The sequence below is a fragment of the Gigantopelta aegis genome, chromosome 10 (assembly GCF_016097555.1).
Source record: "Gigantopelta aegis isolate Gae_Host chromosome 10, Gae_host_genome, whole genome shotgun sequence".
NCBI lineage: Eukaryota > Metazoa > Mollusca > Gastropoda > Neomphalida > Peltospiridae > Gigantopelta > Gigantopelta aegis.
The window spans coordinates 17,624,262-17,644,828 of NC_054708.1; the positions used below are offsets into that span (position 1 = coordinate 17,624,262).

Here is a 20,567-nt window from a genome sequence, read left to right on the forward strand (position 1 = left end):
AGAAACAAATTCGTCTCCGGAATACAATTTAATTCATTTCCGTTAATTTTGATCATTATACAGAGACTTAGTTTGTATAGTCTATTTGCCCCATTTATTACGGACCATATATTATGGTAGAGAAGCTTTTTACGCATACAATTAAGTTTGTTTGTATTTCTTTTGTTTAACGACACCACTAGAACACATTGATTTATTAATCATCGGCAACTGGATGTCAAATATTTAGTAATTTTGACATATACTATATAGTCTTAGAGATGAAACCATCAACATTTGTTTCCATTAGTAGCAAGGGATTTTTTATATGCACCATCCCACAGACAGGATAGCACATACCACGGCCTTTTGATATACCAGTCGTGGTGCACTGGCTGGAACGAGAAATAGAACAATGGACCCACCGATGTGGATCGATCCCAGACCGATCACGCATCAGACGAGCACTTTACCACTGGTAACATAATAAGGTAGGAATAATATAATTGCGTGTCTGTGTGTGTGTTCGTGCGTAAATATCACACACACCGTCACATACACACACACACACACACACACACACACACACACACATGACAATTATATCATTCCTACGAGCCTGGAGACATCTAATATTGGTTCATATTTAATAGGGGAACAAACCAGATAATGATCCTTTATGTATATATATGGTACGTACAATTTCGTCCTCGGGTAGGGGCCTCCTACTCGTTCCTACGGGTCTTCTCTCTCTCTCTCTCTCTCTCTCTCTCTCTCTCTCTCTCTCTCTCTCTCTCTCTCTCTCTCTCTCTCTCTCTCTCTCTCTCTCTCTCTCTCTCTCACACACACACACACACACATTAACCACTAAAGTTAATCATTAATCACTATTAATGCATATGCTGGACAAAATATTCCCATAAGCCTAAAAATGACAGAGATACTCGGGCAAAATGTGCTAACACGAGACCTTCTTGTAATCCAAGTAAAAATGTGTAGTGAACGTTTGCAAACCTATAGCTGTTTGGCAGTAATACTAATATGAAGCAATGTTGTTTTTCAGATTCGGGTAAAAATCAGTCTGCACCCCTAAAACAAATGGGAGCCCTCACGCCTATGAATATCTCCAAAATATTACTTCGGGTGTACCCAGGACTGAGTGTTTTAAAGGCACTCAGTCACGGATGGTTGACCTAATTAATGACCCAACAAAGTATTATATGACAATATATACATTTGATTTGTACATAAAAGTACTTTGTTGAACCATCTACATAACCACCATATCCCACTTATTGTTCATATTTTATAAAAATAATTGAATTATGTCGACGGTCAGAGAAAAATAACCGCTATTTGGAGAGCAGAAGTATGACGTATTATTTTTAGTCACGTGACGGGCATCCCCCCCGAATAACCGCAGTGTCAAAACGATTTACCAAGCCCGAGTAACGAGAACGCTTGACCGTCCTCTGTGACATAGGGTAAATAATAATAATTATTAAAAAAAACCACAATGAAAATAAGTTATTAAAAATTAATAAAAACATGTATTGAATGCTAAGCTTATACATTAATTTATTTTAGTAAGAGAAGCATGCTAAATGTCGACAATGTCGACTAGTTAGGCCTTTGCATCTGTAGGTAAATTTATCGTTTATAGTTGTACTCGAAAAAGATCTAAACATCTGGATCACAAAAGCAGGGGCGTAGCGTGATCTCGACCTGGGGGGGGGGGGAATTCGAATATGAACCAAGTGGACCTTTTTCTATTTTGTTTTTGCACCACCAGAAACTCCATACGTATAAACCTGTATGTTTTAGTTCTGAAAGCGGACCATTTGCTTCAGACCCCCCCCCCCCCCCCCCAGCCTACGTCCCTGAAAAGCCTTTATTTTCCACCTTGTCAAATTCATTATTATGCAAAATATGCCATAACAGCTGACTTGGGATAGGAATTGTTACATTTTTAAAGAATACTCTGAACTAGATGGTGTCTATACGATGTGACTACTATATACGACGGCCGTTTACGAGGGCTGGCTATTTTCACAGCAAAGGCGGTAAATAAGTACATGTGTATTTGATTGATCCATATTACCGAACCATCTGAAACAGGAGAAATACATACTAAGTACTGTACGAACAGTGCTTTTTCTGAACAGGGGAGGGGGGATTGTATATGAATCTAGCGGACCCTTTTGTGTACGTTTTCCATAGACATATGAATAGCGTAATATTGCCCCTATACTAAAAAATAAATAAAATAAAATAATAATAATGATAATAATAATCAATAACAACAATAATAATAATAACAATAATAAATAAATAAATAAATAAATAAATTAATTAATTAATTAATTAATTAATTAATTAATTAATTAATTAATAAAAATTACAAATTATCAGCTGCTGAGGTAGATTATCTGAAAGAGAAACTAACTACGGACAGTACACAACTAACAACAGGGCTTGAACTTAATAATTTTTCACTGATTGCAATTTTGAGGCTCCTTACGTGAAAAAAAAGAAGAAGTTAATTTTACCGCAAATAAATATGACTAAAAGGTTATTTTGCTGTATTTAGTCATATTTCAAATGCGCAAAATTGCAAGGAGCAATAAAACTAAAAAAACAACAAAAAAAAACAATTTATACCAGTAACGCTGAGACCACTCCCGGGTCCCCCTCTAAATTTATGTAATGTTTCTGTCACAACCACCCCCACACACTCCACCGTGACGTGATTTTACCAACATTATAATACATGTAATAATAATAATAATAATAATAATAATACACAATTATTATTATTATTATTATTATTATTATTATTATTATTATTAGCCTACTACTACCTTTTAGGAGTGGAGGGGCGGTGTTTTATCGGAGTGGGGGGGGGGGGTGGCGGGTTGGCTATAAAAATGTAAGATTAACGTGCGTGCATACACACACAAACGGCAGGCTGAACTTGTCCCTCTACGTAGAACTGGATTCAGCTGGGTTAAGTAATAATTAAGCCAACCATGTGGACGGCAAAACATGCGACAGTATACTGTTTTTTTACGCTATACATTAAGCCGAATGACGATTTTGCGAATCAGTCAAAATAATTTGCAAACGTTTAACGAAAAACGACTGGCTGGTCGTAGGCTACATTGGTGACGCTGGAAAACATGTTATCCGTATTTGAACCAAGCACTATACTATAGCGTTGTAACCGCCTAGCATCTCTTTCCTGCTAAATTCCATGCACACGCGCCTGATAATAATAATAATAATAATAATAATAATAATAATAAATGGTGAGTTTATGTTTCGATTGTTAATTATTTTATTTCAGCGTATTCATCATGAAATAATATATTTTTAAAATTATTTTCCATTTATATATAGCCGGCCCTCATAGCGGTCGTTTATATAAAATTCAAAAATACATCATACGGTTGTCGTATATATAGCCACAAAACTACGAGTCTGTCTTGCCGTATTTTTTTTACGTTTCACAAGACTTCTAAATTTTAAAAATGAAGCGTGTTGTGGAATTCCCTCGATCGTATTTCAATTAAAATGTTTTGGATCATAAACTAACTAGGTTTGGTATTCCAAATGAATGTAATTTCCATTTATAATCCATATTTAGAGAAATAAGGCCTTTAAGTTTAACCATTAAGTAGGGTGCGTGGATGCATCCTGGCATGGGGAAAAAATTAAAATGAAAGCTTCCATTACAATGAACTTTGTACAAACCACAAATATTAAAATAAATCTTAATATTGGCGCGTGTACACCATTTGCCAGTAAAAATACCGTTGCCATATGCATTTTAGTTAACAATTCTCTCCCCCCCCCCCCACCTCCATGATTTTATAAAACTTTGGTAAAGAAAGTAGTATATCACCATGGAGATCGAAAGCCGCCATTTTATAGCTAACCTGAGGAAATGGCATGCTGTTGTTTACATTTTTTATGGTTTCGTTAAGGATATACATCTTTATTAAACTTGACAGTTATGCAGTCTAGTTTAGACTCGGAACAGCTGTCCGATTCAGGCGATGCAGAGTCTGTATCCAGCGAACTCGAAAGGTTGGAAGTAGATGAATCCAAGGTGGAATGGCAGAGCCAGAACGAAAGTGGCGAAACTGAACGAGCATTTGCAAGAAGTAAATCACAGGAAGAACATATTCTTCAGATCATTAATAAAACTGCTTCCTCAGATTCAACTACCATCGACCTCGGTAAAAAAGGAATGCTGCTGATTCCAGAAGAACTGCTTGAACTAAAAACACTAGAGGTGTGATTGCTGTAAAACCAGCACTAGACTTGCTAATGTCAATTTTATTATAGATTGTTATCTTCCAATTAACATGTTTTGAAGTGTCGTAATAATATTTAGCTTTTTTAATATTTCTGCATTAATCAAGGGACCAGCCATAAAGTATGTACATCTCTCAAGTGGGGAAGGGGGCATCCAGGTATTATGTATACTATCGGGGCTCACCCTGGATCAAAAATACCTGTAGCCAAAATATTAGCCAAATGGAGTCTATGAAGAAAGTACAGTTGAGTATTGTAATTTCGAGACCATATATATGGTTTGACTTGATCCAAAGGACCATACTTTGAAACTGACAAGAATACAGATGTCACTTACCTGTACATAAATATGTTTATAGTAATGTCAAATGAAAATAAACAATGTCCGGTTAGAGTATTGTAAAGTCGAGAGTAAACACAGTGTTAATTCACTTTCTATGATGTCACATTGAATTGAGGTCACTTAAAAGAAATGTTTTGTTTCTGGAGCATTTTATTACATTTCTTTTGTATTTAAAAAAAAAAAACCCTGGTTTTTTAACCAACTGATGAAAAGGACAGTAAAATTAATAAAACAATGAATAATGAAACCTCATATAATTTTAAATGGTGACAACTGTGGAATAGCTGAAAATCAGTATGGAATATGTAATTAACTGGTCATTGTTTTTTACTATTGGACAGTGAGGGCAAAATAATCGATCACCTTTCCTGGTCACTCTTTCTTTAGTTAAAAGTCATGAAAAGCAGAATTTCTGGCATTATAACCCACTCTTGTTAGTGCTTTATTTGCTGTTTATTTGATTAAAAAACCCCAACTCTGTAGTACCCATTTAATTACTTTATCATGGCCTTAGAGAATCCCTCCCTATGTGTCACATGACTGAAAATTGTAATTTTTGCCATCCAACTAATTTTTGTCTAGTTCCGTACTTTTGATAATGCTGGGTTTTGTTTCCGGGGTGAAAACAGGAATTTGTGAAAACAGTTAAAACTATATAAACAAACATTTTGTTCTAGTTATACCTGTTTGTATTGCATTATTTCTGTGAAACTTGTTGTTTGTAACCTCTTACGTCACTCTTAGTGTATCTTCTGATGCTTTTATTAGCAAAAACAACTGTTGAATTTTAAGCATGCTCGCGAACTTAGAATAGGGGAGGAGGGTCGTTGACAGGAGTGCATACATCATATTCACAACTGTATCCAGCAACCCACTACATTGCGACCCGATTTGGTTGCATGTACAACCATTTTTGTTCATCTGCAATTAAAACATTTTATTATATAAAAATAGGAGTAGGCACTATCTGGCTCCTAGATCTATGAAAACGTTAACGTAGAGGGCTGATCCAGTATATGTTTTATTGTCGATGCCGGTTTAAGGATCCACGGGGCGTGTAGCACAAATAACCCTTCCCAGAATATATAATTCAACCCCCTTGGGGAGAGGGGGAAAAAATGACCTGGTGAAAATAAATTTAATTACACATCACTGTGGGGCCCCTTGAAGCACAGGGCTTGTAGCACGTGCTACTAGGATAAACCAGCTCTGGTTTTAGTGTGAAGGAAGTTCACACCTGTCCATGGGGAAAGGGTGGTAACAAACATGAAAAAGGGTGTACATAGTGAGGGGATTTGGGAGTTGAAAATCACAAATTTTGTTTGTAAGTACTTAATGGATGGCCCTTACACATTTTAAAAACAAAATTGGTCATATCGTTAAACAATTGCTTTTGCTCTAGCTTAAACTGCATTATTAAGTATAATAATTAGTGTTAAAACTACCTATAATGCATAATATATACGGTAACTTTTATTACCAGAGCTAAATTGTTCATTAATGTACTTGCAGAATCTGTACCTTGAAGGAAATTATTTATCCTATTTACCTGAAGACTTTTTTGAGAAACTACCAAATCTGAAATGGTTGGATTTACGCAGTAATTACTTGTCAAGAATACCTTCTAGTCATCTTGGAAGACATCAGCACTTGAAGAACTTATTGTTAGAGGGCAACAGTCTGAAAACACTTCCACTTGAACTAGGTAAATATTAATGTGTTCAGGGTGGGGGCATTGGTCAGTGATAGATCACTTGCCTGAGGTACTGTGGGTTGTTGGAACAATCACCCTTCAGGAATTTTTATTCACCAGGATATAAAATTTGCCAATGTCCATTAATTTTGTTCGGCTACAATTTACATAAAATGTGATTATTATTATTTTTTTTTAATATCACCTGTTTTAAAATAATAATATTTTGAAAGATATTTAATAAGAATACTACCATGGATGTATGTAACAGTCCCTTCTGACATGTAACTAATCAGCCATTTATTTTCTTTATTTAAAGCAGATTTTAATACTTTGTTCATAATTATAGTTTTAAGAACATTAAAATAGATAGTTCATTATCATCTACCCATTTTGCAATTGTCTATGCCCCCAATACCCAAATAATTCAAAATATAAGAAAAAAGAAAGAAAAAGTATTTTAACCTCATGGGTAGAATGACTGGAGGTTTTAAAATAGAACAAATTACTTATTTAAAATTATTACTTTTAATCTTCTTTTTTTTCTCCCCAGGCAATATTAAAACATTGCATGGATTGAATATCTGCAATAATCCACTGGAATTCCCGCCAGCTGAAATTTTGGAGAAAGGAAGTCATGAAATCCTCAAATTTATGCAACAGATAACAGCAGCCAAATCAGCAAAGTTTTCTAATGGTGGTAAGACATGTTTTGAATAATGTTCATTTCTACACGTTCACTGGTCAGCTGCTTTATGAATTACTGACTGCACATCATTGTCTCTAACTGTCCCCCACTACATTAGTCAAAGTTTGCCTAGTAGTCGGGAGTGCCATAGTGAATGGAAGATAATTTCGGTTTAGTTTGATGTTTGGTTTGAAGAAAAATAAAAGTGTTTTGAAATTTTTGTGTGCAATTAATAAGATATTTGGTTTATAAATAAATAAAACTGTAATACATACCATAGTAAGAAAACAACGCTAATTACAGAGTTATCGTCACCATTTTGGTTTGTGGACTGGTATAAACCAAAATGGTGGTCATAACGCCTTAAGCATCATTTTCTTACTATGGTGTGTATTACAGTTTTATTTATTTTTAAACGAATATTTTTTAAATTGCACACAAAAATTGTCCCTTTTACTTTACTTCTTGCGTCAAACCAAACTGAAATTATTTACCAAAAAACCCAAACATTTTTATAGGAGGATCGGATGGACTATAGACTGGTGAGCACATTTTTAGGAAGGGTTTACATGTAGGTCATGTTCCCTCAGAAAATGTATGGAAGAAACAGAAAATTCCTGCCCATGCACCCCTCTTTATAAGGTGCATGTATATGTATTAATAGCAAAACCGTCACAAACGGCCTCTTTCAACTGTTCATTGAATTGCTGCATTACACAAGTAGGTTAGCCTGCTTTAGACATTTATTCTTTTCTTTAGTTACACAAAAAAAAAACCACCCTACAAAAACAATACATATTTGTGCTTTATTCAGATTCCTTAAAACTGTCGGGAGACGGGTCTGAATCGAGTGATGATGACGACTGGGATGGCAGTATGGGGGAATACGCGGAATATATGAGGCGACAGCGCTGTCTCTCTCACGAGCTCAGCAGGAATTCATCTGACAATAACAACAACCTTGTTGGTCCAGTTCCTTCGACTGCCGAACTCCATAGGCCCGTCAGTTACACAGAGATGAGGCAACAACATCTTGATAAACTGAAACGTGCTAAAGCAAGCGGAACAATGGAGAGGTATGGCTGCATCGTTAATAACTGTCAGTAATTCCCAAGCCTTCTAAAGTCATCTGGATTTCTTAACACATAATATTGAGTGATTTAAAACAATTCCCACTTTTTGAAGTTGATTACTAAAAAATGTATGTCAAGCAAAATGTTGATATTTTGCACAAAAGCATCTTATTATATATTGACTGAAAGGTGTTTTTTTTTATATATGGCTTACTTTTAAAATAGCACATGATGACAAAAACTGATAAACAGTTGAGAACTTACTCAAAATCTAGCGTATTTACTACACAGCCCTAATTTTTGTTTTTATGATGTTCCCCGCCTGTAACACAATGGATTATTCAATAGGGTACTGTCTCTCCGAGACAGTCGACAGTGGTTGTGCGGACATTTTGACTTGTAGAAGTGCTTTAAAAGGAAATCTCAATCTGTTGGTGACAAAAAATAACACTCTTAAGAAATCAAGAAGTGTATTTTATCCTGTAAGAAAAGAAAAGGGTGGGCCATTCAACTGTTGTTTTTAGTACATACAGTAGATGTTCACTTTCAGCTCGTATAAATGGACATCAAGTTTGGTTAATCTTCAAACCTATAACACATCTGGATAAAGTTACAATAGCATGAAACAAGAGTCTGTAACGTTTAAATGGGGAAATTTACCCTTTAAAAATAAACAAGCTCATTCCTGACTTGTCAGATCGAGGTACCTGTATGTGCATTTTTATAAGGATGAAAAGTTACTTTCGTGGCATTTAGATGTATGAAAGTTGATAATATAAACAATATAATGTAAGTAATTCTGATTTGTGTTATCAGTAACAGCTCTAATAGTAAAAATATGCTGTATTGTGTTTAAAAACTAGTGTCGGTAACTTTAATTTGCACACTGTTATTAATACCACTAACAAAAAACATTTGCTATTTTTTAATTATTTGTTCTTATATATTCATTATCAGTTTGCTTTGTGGGTTTTTTTTTTGTTTTCTTTGCTTTTTACTGTATATGTTTGATTGCACCCGCTGTTATTTTTACCCATAGCTTCAAATCTTTGCGAAAAGTGTTGCTTGAGGTGAGATTGAAAAGTAGTAATAAATGCCGATCATCACATACAGCAAGGTATCATGCATAAAGACGTTCAAAGTCAGTTGCTTTTTTGTTTGTTTTCTTAAAGACACCGATCCTATTTATTATGCGGGGTAAAATATTATTGGCTTTTTATAGCTTTTTTTGCTGTTAAATTACACACTACACACTATTTCTTGTCTTGCATAAGTCTGTTCCAGATTTGATCCAGATATTATTATATTTTTATATCTTGTGGATGGACCTTCTGTTACCTTTTTTTCTAGTCATACATGGTTAAAATAAAGTTTTATTTTGTGTGTGGCATATGAAAGATATTGCTTTTTTTTCATGTAGGGGCGGGATCTAGCTCAGTTGGCAGAGAACTCGCTTGAGGTGCTTGCATCATAGAATAGAACCACCTCGGTGGACCCATTGTCTGATTATGGTTTTTCTCGTCCATCCGGTGCACTACAACTGCTATATCAAAGGCCGTGGTATATGGGAGACCAGTCTCTATTTGTACTGAATGTGTCACCTTTAAATAAAGATTATTATTATTATTATATTATTATTATGTCCTATCCTGTCTGCAAAAAAGTACATATAAAAGATCACTTGCTGCTAATGGAAAAATGTAGCAGGCTTCCTTTAAGACTATGAATAAAAAAAAAAGACCAGATGTTTGACATCCAATAGCCGAGGAAAAATAAATCAATGTGCTCTAGTGGTGTTGTTAAACAAAACAAACTTTAACTCTTCCTGTGTATTAAATTCTGAAACAGACCTTAATTCAATTGTATGTTTTGGCAAATCAAATTTATTTCTGATCATTTGATGTTTGTCGGAGCTCAAAATTCATTTTATGTGAAACATTAAATGTCAGGAACTGGGGTCAGTGACTTTAACTTTTAATGTTTTTTTTATTGTTATTTTGTTTTTTTTACTTAAATTGTTTGTTTACCGTATTTCTTTCTCTCTTTTTTTTTTCTTCTCTTTTTTATATGTTGGTATATTATGGTATGGCGTTGTCCGTCCATCCGTCAGTCCATCTGTTAAACTTTTTCTTGTCCGGACCATATCTGCATACAGATGCATCATACAAGACCATCAAACCTCACATGTAGGAACAACTTGGGACGGCAGTGTGTCACATACTATTACTAGGTCACTGTGACCAACTTTTTATGGTCTACTGCACATAACAGTAAATCCTTGTCCGGATCATATCTTGCATACAGATGCATACAGAACCATCAAACCTCACATGTAGTAACAACTTGGAATGGTAGTGTGTCACATACAATTACTGCATCACTGTTATACAATAAATCAAATAATTGTCTATATAAATGTGTCACCAGAGTATCTATGCTAAACAAAATTTCCATTTCTAATAAAGAACATTAACTTCATTAATCAGACAGCACTTTCCCCAATCGATACAGTATCATTAGTAGTTGGTCCAAAATAAACTCTTCATCCATCCCATTGCAAAAATTTCACATAATTAGTATTGAATCATACCCGTAACATATTCATTAATATCTATGGTTTTCCATCAAACTTGTGACGGGCGTATCATGTACAACACCGGTACTCTTGGGTTTTTTCAGGGTGTGTGTCAGTGTTCAAGATTAAATTTTTTGGCCAGTATCCCAGTTGGATACTAACATTTCAAAATCTGGTATCCCACCTGAGAATTTAGTATTATATGGTATCCTGGTGGGATACTGGGTTCTTGAAGTCTGGTATCCAAAATTAAATTCTGGTATCCCCGGGATATCGGGATACTGTTAATCTCGAACACTGTGTGTGTGTTATTTTATTGTAGGTTTTGTTTACTTGCTTTAACTTATTTTTTGTTGTCTGCTCTTTGTACGATACATTTGATTTAATTTACAAAAGTAACTTTATGTGTGTACTAACATGGACGCAGATATTGGGGGATATCGGACAAAGAAATCGTTAACTGTATACATTTGGTTCGTGTGTGTGTGTAGCAGGAAGAAGTCTGCAGCGTCGAGTGTGATGTCATGGAAGGTGAATCCGTACCCTGAGCCCCCCGATCCGGATTACGTAGACCAACACATGGCCGAGGAGAGGAGGCTGGCCAGGACGAAGGAGATGAAACTAAAACAAGAAGCCATCTTGCAGAAGAGAAGGCCAGTTGAGACGAATAATGCCACATTCTTAACTCTTGTCTGTTGGCCTGTCTCCTTATTGTCTTTCCTTTTTTCCTTCTTAATTCCCCCAATATTGCTTCTTCCTTGTTGTTCATTCATGGGTTATAACTAATTGATAAGTCTATTGTAATGAATCAAATGTCAAGCATTTGTTATAACATGTGACATTTAATTAATATGTTGGTTTACAATGGGCAGAAGTCATGTTCCAATTAATTCCTTGCACTCAGTCTCAAGATACATGTAAATCTGGATACACTTACCTTTTTACTAACTACATGTAACAAAGATTTTAAGTTAAAGAAAACACTTAAAATTTTATTGCCTGTTTAATTGTTACGACTAGGTTTTTGTTTAAATCCATGATAAAATGTTAATGTTAATGTTTTTGTTCTTGCTCTTGCTCTTGCTCTTGTTCTTGTTCTTGTTCTTGTTCTTGTTCTTGTTCTTGTTCTTGTTCTTGTTCTTGTTCTTGCAAAACTGTTTTATTATACAGATGGGTTTGGGTTTTTTTTTTAAAAGGGATATATTGCTCATTCTCATATGATCTTTCTGGGGTTAGTCTTCACCTTTTACTTTGTAACAAAAAATATATAAACACAATGTTCATGTTTTGGAATTGGTTTTTTAAAAGCTTTAAAAAGTATATTTACAAAATTAAAAAATGCAATCATGATTATAGTTTTTTCATATATATATATATATATATATATATTTTTTTTTTTTTTTAAGTATTTTTTTTTTTTAAAGTATAATTTAATGATGCTTCGAGGTATTCATTGATTGATTGATTGATTTATGTCTGAATTAATGGTAGTTAAGTTGCATGGGGTGATATATATAAATGTGTTCAAGTTGATCTGTCTCATTATTCATTTTATATTGTTGTCAATTGGTATCTGGTGATAACATAATAACCAGTGTGATGAAGTTGTTGTGAAATGGTGGAAAAAATATTCACTCATTATTGATTTTGAGATGAAGGTATTTCGTGTACACTAAATGCACAGTTTCATTCATGTATGACCTAACATGTCTAGCTGTAGTTGTATAATGAATCTGACAAACAATTATTTGTGTCCATTTCTTATGCTACTTTCTAGCAGGTCAGTTAATTAAACGTACATTTTTATTAATAATTACTTGTTAGTAAAATAAGTTTATAAGTCTATTTGTGAAGACAGGTAATGCTAATTATGAACTTGAAAAGACATTTGAAGTGTTTTACTCTACACAACTTTATATTTATGTTGAAAGTCTGTATACTAGTAGTATGTACATGTTTAGGGTTTGTTACTTGGCATACGTTTTTGTAGTAGTAAAGTCAGGCTGATGCTGTGTATGGTGTACTGTAGATCATAAATGTTTTACAAACCACACAGTATTGCAAAAAATCCAAATGAATAATTGTAGTACTTGCATTTGGCAAATTAGATGGCAAAACATTTAAATCAAATTAATTTTAAAAACTTTAAAACATTTATTCACTAATGTTGTGTAGTGGGCCATGCAGTGCATGTAGAATGATGTACATATTTTTTGTTAAACATCAGTTATTGTCCATTGTTTCTAGTTTATATGTACATGTATAGAAATATTATTACTGATAGCTTTTTGAGTACATACATCCCAAACTTCTAAAGAACCATTATTGCTTTTTTAATAAAAGTACACTTTCTGCTTTTTATGTTTTTGATGTTTAATTCATTTTTGTTAAAATAACGATGATTTTATTTTATATTAACAGGGATGAATCAGTTCTTAAGGAATGGAGGGATGAAACCAAGAGACTGAAAGAGAAGAAGTTGTATGAAAGTTTAAAAAAAGGCACAAAAGGTTGGTTATATTTTTACAATTGTGAAGGTATAATGTGTCAAGTTCGTCGTCTCGAAATTGCAAGTGCCATATACATGTATCACTATTTTCACAGTAAATGTATTTATGAGAAATAAGTTCAGATTAATCAATAAGCTCAAGAATGTCCAATTTTTTTAATGTGATGGTACTCAACATCAGCAGGATTTTATCCAACAATATGCTCAACTTGGTCTCTTGAATAAAGATTTGGGTTTTTTTTATATCGGACAAATACTTGCTGTCAATTCTTATAATTAATGTTAGCAGCATAATTTAGCAAAATGTATATTTTAATAATTTTGTTTAGCCTTGAATATGTTTATATTATTTGTGTATACTTCATTGATAGATGTGTGGCGTAGGAATGCAAAGTTTCATTGATAAATAGCTAAATAAAAATGACCACTATATGACGCCATATTCTCCCCTCTCTCTCCCCCCCCCACCCCCCCACCCCAGTCTTTAATCTGTGCATTTTTTCTTTTTGTTTGGTTATTTTGCAAGTCATTATGTGCTATTTTTTTCATTGTTTTACGGTGTAATAAATAAAATACTATACTTGTTGCCATGTGAGACTGTTTATATTACAGCTCGTGTGTTTTTAATTGTACATTGAAAACCCACTCATTGTAATATAAACGGTCTCACACGGGAATTCGTTTAGTTTTCTCTATGTAAGATTTGTCAAAGTATATTCTGTATGTACATGTATCTATTTTCAAAGAAGGAGTTTTAATTTGTTAAAATCTTTTTTGCAGATTTTATTGACCCTGTGACGAAAGCACCCTTTGGTTACAGTGATGACCATTTAAAAATGCCGACAAATGAAGAAAGAATAAAGGTATGATTTTTTGTTTTGTCATTTCAGGGGCTTTTGTTGAACATTTTTGCTTTCATTTGTGTTTTGCTTGTTGGTAAATTTATTTTTAATCAAATAAAGATCAGTTTGCTTAAGAGTATGTTTGATTATATAATTTTTGTTGTTAATTTGGAGTAAAAAATCTGCAATAAATAAATATTTTATTGGCTTGTGTTTTCTGAATAAATACAAAACATCAGCCATGATTGTTCAATTTTACTTTAGGGTGAGCTCCATGGTCTAGTGGATAAGCTGCTGGACAGTCAAGCTGATAGCAGTGGTTCTAATCCCGTCAAAGCTGGCTCACACTTTCATTCATCTTTCTGATCTATTCCCCTATGCCTACCATTCTTATTATCTTAATATAAAAACCTGCCAATTTCTCCCATGATTTCAGTCTGTTTTGACACTTTCTGTCACTTTTCTCCAACTCTTGTCTTCTGAGCTGTCCACACCATCACATACCTGTCTCAACTTCCTCCACGGGTGCAGTCTGTGTACTTCCCTACACCCACCTGGCATCCTTGTCCTCTGCCGCTAATAAAGCTGGTCTGACCCACAGCACTGACTAACGACCGCCAATAGTAGGGGAGCATAGCAGGTGGTTACAAGTACCTCTTAACGCCAGAAGTAACCACTGAACACTCTCCGAAATGGTCAGACTAAGCCCACAGCTAAAAGCTGATTGGGAATGATATGTGGCACAGATAGCCATAAGAGACAAGCACCTGTCGCAGTTGGAGACACAAGGACTTGGATGTGGAGGTGGACAGTGAAAGAAGTTGAAAGATAGGAGGTGCCACAATGGGAAGAAATGAGATGCAATTCAAAGGAGTAAAAGGAAAGGGGGCAGTGGGATATAATAGTAATAAATAAAAAATAAAATAAAAAAATCAACAATCATGGTTAACTTTTACTCACTCCGGCATGCTACCTTTCATTTTCCTCCAAATTATTGCCTTTCATTGCTTCATGCACATGTTTCAAAGCTTCACACTACCCAATATTCTTATTTAACACAACCTTCATTTTGGCTGTCAGGTTTTCTTATACAGTTCATTGTCATGATTGTTTTCTGTGGGGGGTTTTGCGGGTGGAAGGGTTGAAAACTTGGATATATGTTGGTTTAGCATCAGAGTTGTACATGGTTATGTCTTTGTTGTATTATCACATGCTGTTATTGTATTAATTCTATTTTATGTTTTTTTGAAAAGGAGGGTATCAAGTCTGCACACGAAAAAGTGCGCCGGCCTGTATCTCCAGCAACCAGGCGGAAGATGGAGATGGAAAAGTAGGTTAACTTCAGACAGTTTGTCTTTCTCTTATTAATTAATACAACATACTTTTATCTTCACACAGTTTGCTTTTGACCAACTGTTTCTTTTATTAGTAGAGCATACTAAATAAGCTTATTTGTTGTTAAGTGAATTTGCATGGTCATAATAAACATAAACAGATTTTTCTGATTTTGACTTCAACATAGATTGAAGGTGGGATAAGGGTATTAATTTGTATAATTTTACTTGCAGGGCAACTAGAGTGAGAGAACTGGAAGCAAGAATTAAAACTCACACGGCTCAGATGGTAGAAAGACGAAAACGACCGAGAGGAAATCCGCAGCAAGAAATGGAAGCTGCCCAGAAGGAACTGGCAGTTGTAAGTACACTTGAATCTTTCGCTGCTTTACGGTCTTTCATGAGCTTTTATTAGTCCCCACCTATAGGCCATGGGGGATGACTAAAATATTGCTATGCCATATTACATGTATATATATATGCATGTGCACATCTAAGAATCTTATGCATCTAACACCAACTGGTTTTGATGGATATTTTTCAGGCTTGCCAAATGCAGTATATTACTGTGATTCAGCTGTTTTGATGATTGACTCCTCATAATTCCGATAATTTTTGTATTTTATTATTATTGTAATCGGAGATAAAAATGACATTATGCAAGAAGTCGATTTTTTTTTTTGAAGTGCATGGTCTTTAAAAGTAGGGGGTTATAGTGTAAGTTTTTCATCAAAGAAACGAGAACAGGTCTTGGGTAGTTTTTGAGTAGTGCTAAAATTTGGAATTCTGAAGAAAAAAAATCTTGATGATTTTCTTCACTGTTAACTCTCTAAACAACTTTATATAAATGTATAAATTCAGACTTTACTTATTCAGTTCTGTGAACCAAATTCTGAAACAAGTTTGTTATTATGTTTTGATAATTTGTTTTAATAATATAGTCATCAATCTGACCCTCCATTTGTTAACGGGACATCCTGAGTTTGCTGCAATTTTTAAGATGTTATCGACTAACAGAGATTTTTTAACGATTGTAATTCCCTATCAAATATATTTTTCTGCATAAAATATTAGTGGCTGTATATTAAACATCTTTCTTATCGTTCTAATACTTGTAGTAGGTTAAATTTCATTTTATTTCCTAAAATACTGTTTTTTCATACGTACGAATCTATTTAAAGACAAAATCCAGTTTGGGCTTCTTAGAAATATTAAGACGACCAAAAACACATTGAATATACAAACACTGCTATTCTAAACAAGAAAATATATTTAATATGAAAGTTTAATTCGTAGAAATATTTTATTAGTCGGAAACATCTTACAATGCAGCAAACTCAGGAGTGTCCCTTTAATGGGTTATAATTCTACTGAACATTATTTTGAGAGTTGTGTCACTTGGTTTAGTTCTGGTCTGTGTGTCTTTCTTCCTACTTGTCTGTATTTTATCTCGGTGTGTGTGTGTTTTGTATTCTTTATGCTAAAGATGGTCTATTTGTTGTGGATATTATCAGCTGCTGTACTTCTTTCAGGGAATATTTTGTTCTGTATCGCATCGCGATTCTCTACACAACTTTCAGAGATCATAACACTGTTCTAAAACATTAAATGGTACAGTGAAACCCATGAAAACAGGACTTTATACTTGGTCCATGGGTGTCCAATATATAGAAGGGTTTGTTTCACTGTAGTTAACAATCAGTTTTCTGTTCATAGTAACTGCTTGCCAATCCAAATTTTTAAAAACAAAATATTTTCTGTATCTTGCATGAAACAAAACTCATTGAATAGTTTTTCGTTTCACACGTTAATATAACCTGACCTGTCACTTTAAGTCAGAGGAGAGGTCAGGTTAAATCACTCACTTTCCCTCGCGATTATGTTTTATGTAATATTACAAGCTGCATGCTTTTGGCATTCTTAGCATCATGCTTGTACACCACTGATAAACAGCTCATGTTGTTATGGGCACGCTCAGGCCCAGTGCTTATAAAATTAATCTTTTAGAGTAGACTCAAGACTCTTTAACAGAGACTGAGATTTTAATGTCATGGCAGTGCCATACAAATTGCATGCATGTATGAGGCACTGTTTGTCTCATTCTAATGTAGCTTTCTGATTTATAAATCCATAACTTCTCAGCAAAATATATACATATCATGGTTAATGCACTACACATTTGAACTTACTATCACTAAAATTAAATCCTATATCCGTGAAAAAAAAAGAAAAGAAAACATTTACAAATAAATATAAATCTTCAAGAAAATCTTACAGATTTATAAATCAGAAACTTTCATTTTCTAGATTTACAAATCCCAAACTCATTTTTATATCTGGAACTTGTAAAACCAGGATATATAAATCTGGCGTTTAACATGCAAATGAGAGAGAACAGCCACACCCTTTCTCACCTAAACCCACCCATGATGTTAGAGTCTTACATCGTCATTTCCAAGGTCAAAATTAGTTCAAGACGGCAGAACGATATCACAGGAATGTTGATGTAAGGCGTCTAATAGAAGCCATGTGTCCAGTTAAAATGTTATCTTTAGTTAATGGCCTTTGTAAAACCTTTATTAAATTATTTATTACAAAATCTGTGAACTGATCTTCAAAAGTTTTTAATATATTTCATTTTTAAAATGGTGTAGAGAGAAAAGGATACATGTATTAATATACATTACCGTATTTGACCGGAAATTAGCCCATGTCTTTGAATAAGCCACCCTCTGTTTTGATAGCATTTAAGAAATTAGGCCCTCATTCATAAATGAGCCCACCTCCAACTTCGTCACCTTATAAATAACACGAAATTGCAAGTTTGCTCAAAGTTCATTTAAAAGGTCATACCTCCTGCAAATAATTAAACACAAATGTAACACAATATTTTACCACCAGAGAGATTTAGAAGTCTAACAGTAACAGTGTGTAACATTGTTTTAATTTCATGCCTGCAGTATTTCTTTGAAGTACACAAGCCCAAGTCTGAACTAAAACCAATGTCTATTTTTACCACCATACTGGGTCCGCAGTTAATGCTAATTAAGCAAATACCTTATTCTGATTGGCTAAGAACAATGACCTAGATTGACAATTCTTTGTAGTGTATTAATAACAAAGGGAACACTAATTAATAGATGTGCTACTGAACGTTTTTTGTTTTCTTCCTAGTTAATTAAATTATTATTATTTATTTTAATTATTATTATTAATATTTTTTTCAACAAAACTGGCCCCTTGTCTGGGAATAAGCCCACCCCATGCTAAGCACACAATGAGTTGTCTTGGCCCCCAAGGCTTATTTCCGGTCAAATACAGTACTTTATTAATAAAAATTACTTCATTACATTTTTTTTTATTATATAGGGGATATTCCATATTTCATTTCAAATATCAATAATTATAGAATGAAATGAGATATAAAAATATAAAAATGAATGCACAATCTGCGTTAATGTTCCCACTCAAAGAGCATGAAAAATCTCACCGATTGTTTTGATCGCGAAGCACGTGACTTGCGAAGAATGTGATTTGAAATTGAACATTTAGTTTTTGTGTACCTTGTGTGCACACTGTGGCAATATTCTTTGTTTGTTAATGGAACACCAAATTATAACCTTGCTGTCACATTCTTTACAACATTGTGTAACTTTTCAACAATGCAACGTCTCCAACGTCAGGAACATGTCAGAGCTGTAGGCATGCTCCAAGTTGGCACCACCCAGCAAATTGTGGCCTGTAGACTTAATGTGTCACAATCAGTCATTAGCTGATTGTGGGCCCAATATCAACAAACCAGAGATGTGGATGATCATCCCTGTTCAGAACAGCCAAGGGACACAAGTCTGGTTCAGGAACGCCTCATTAGGACTTACACATTGAAGAATTGAGATTAGTCAGCCAATCAAATCACAAGAGAACTCTGTCTTACAACTGGTGTTACAATGTGTTGTCAGACTATTCGTAACAGAAGTATGCATAGAAGTAACATGTAATGTTTTCAGACATGCCCAGATTAACACTAGACTTCCATGATCAATGACAGCGTGTCTGGCGACTTCTCAATGAATACTACACCAACATCAATATTCATCCTCATGACCGATTTGGAAGAGGGTCCATTATTGTGTGGGGTGGCATCATCATGACTACCAGAACCCAGATGCATAGTGTTCATGGGAGGGTCACTGGGCAGTACTACTGTGACAACATCCTTGCACCGATCGTTGTGCTCTTCGCACACCAGGCAGAATGCCATTTTGTTTTTCAGGACGGCAGCGCCCGTGCTCACCGGAGTCTACTAGTCACTGCATTACCACAGAACATCACCACACTACCGTGGCTAGCCCTAAGCCCAGAACTTTCACCCATTGAGTACATGTGGGACATCATCGGACAACGACTCCGAGAACATCAACGTCAGCCAATTAATTTAGCTGAATTAAGTACTGCTCTCCAAGATGAATGGGACAGGATCCCCCCAAATATTATTGGATGTTTAATCAGGAGCATGCCACGTTGGAATCGTGCTTGACGAACCGCGGGGGTTTTACCCGTTACTAGTGCAAATATTTAAAACATCAAAATGACAAGCACCACCCCTGTTGCCTATCTTTGTCTCCTCCGGACCTACATCACTATCCTGGCTAGAATCTTTAATGCCAATCTCTTGTCACATGAGTGCTTGTGTATTACTATTAATTAATATTGCAATAAAAATTAATATATCTCTGTTATATTGTGTTATATTTGAATATCCCCTACTTATTTTGAACATTACACACGCACGCACACACAAGCACACACACACACACGCACAAACACACACACACACACAAATGTTATCCTGCTACCCCTTGCTACTAATGGAACAATGTTTTCTTACACACACGCTGGTGAGAACATCATGCGTTATTTTTTATAACACATGGGTTGTTTAAACACGAACATATGTTAACAATTTCAAGACATACTACTGGCTGCTCCTAGGTGATGACCAGGTCACCAGTGTCATGCAGTGAAAAACAACAGTGTGGGAATAGATTACATTGTGACAGTCATGTGTCTGTGACGCGTAAGTTAGCTGCAAGGTTCCCGGTTGTCGAATTGTGTATATAAACAGTTTTTATTATATATATACTTATCTATTTATAAATGGGGGTTTTTTTTGGGGGGGGGTTTAATGAAATGTTTAACTCCAGTTTCATT

At 34.7% G+C, this 20,567-nt stretch overlaps 1 protein-coding gene across 5 annotated transcripts in view; it reads left to right on the forward strand.

The window, feature by feature from the left end:
• Window positions 1–3,897: 3,897 nt before the first annotated feature.
• Window positions 3,898–20,567, forward strand: part of LOC121383197 (leucine-rich repeat-containing protein 27-like) — a 42,989-nt gene continuing 26,319 nt past the window's right edge. For 3 of the 5 annotated variants that reach the window (XM_041513066.1, XM_041513069.1, XM_041513068.1), the window contains exons 1-9: window positions 3,898–4,276; window positions 6,155–6,347; window positions 6,889–7,035; window positions 7,838–8,099; window positions 11,163–11,324; window positions 13,093–13,181; window positions 13,961–14,043; window positions 15,276–15,352; window positions 15,591–15,717. In XM_041513066.1, coding sequence (XP_041369000.1) covers window positions 3,995–4,276; window positions 6,155–6,347; window positions 6,889–7,035; window positions 7,838–8,099; window positions 11,163–11,324; window positions 13,093–13,181; window positions 13,961–14,043; window positions 15,276–15,352; window positions 15,591–15,717 — 1,422 coding nt within the window. In that variant the 5' untranslated portion in view covers window positions 3,898–3,994. Of the gene's footprint in view, window positions 4,277–6,154; window positions 6,348–6,888; window positions 7,036–7,837; window positions 8,100–9,135; window positions 9,214–11,162; window positions 11,325–13,092; window positions 13,182–13,960; window positions 14,044–15,275; window positions 15,353–15,590; window positions 15,718–20,567 lie in introns of all 5 variants that reach the window. The other 2 variants (XM_041513070.1, XM_041513067.1) reach the window with 2 other exon arrangements.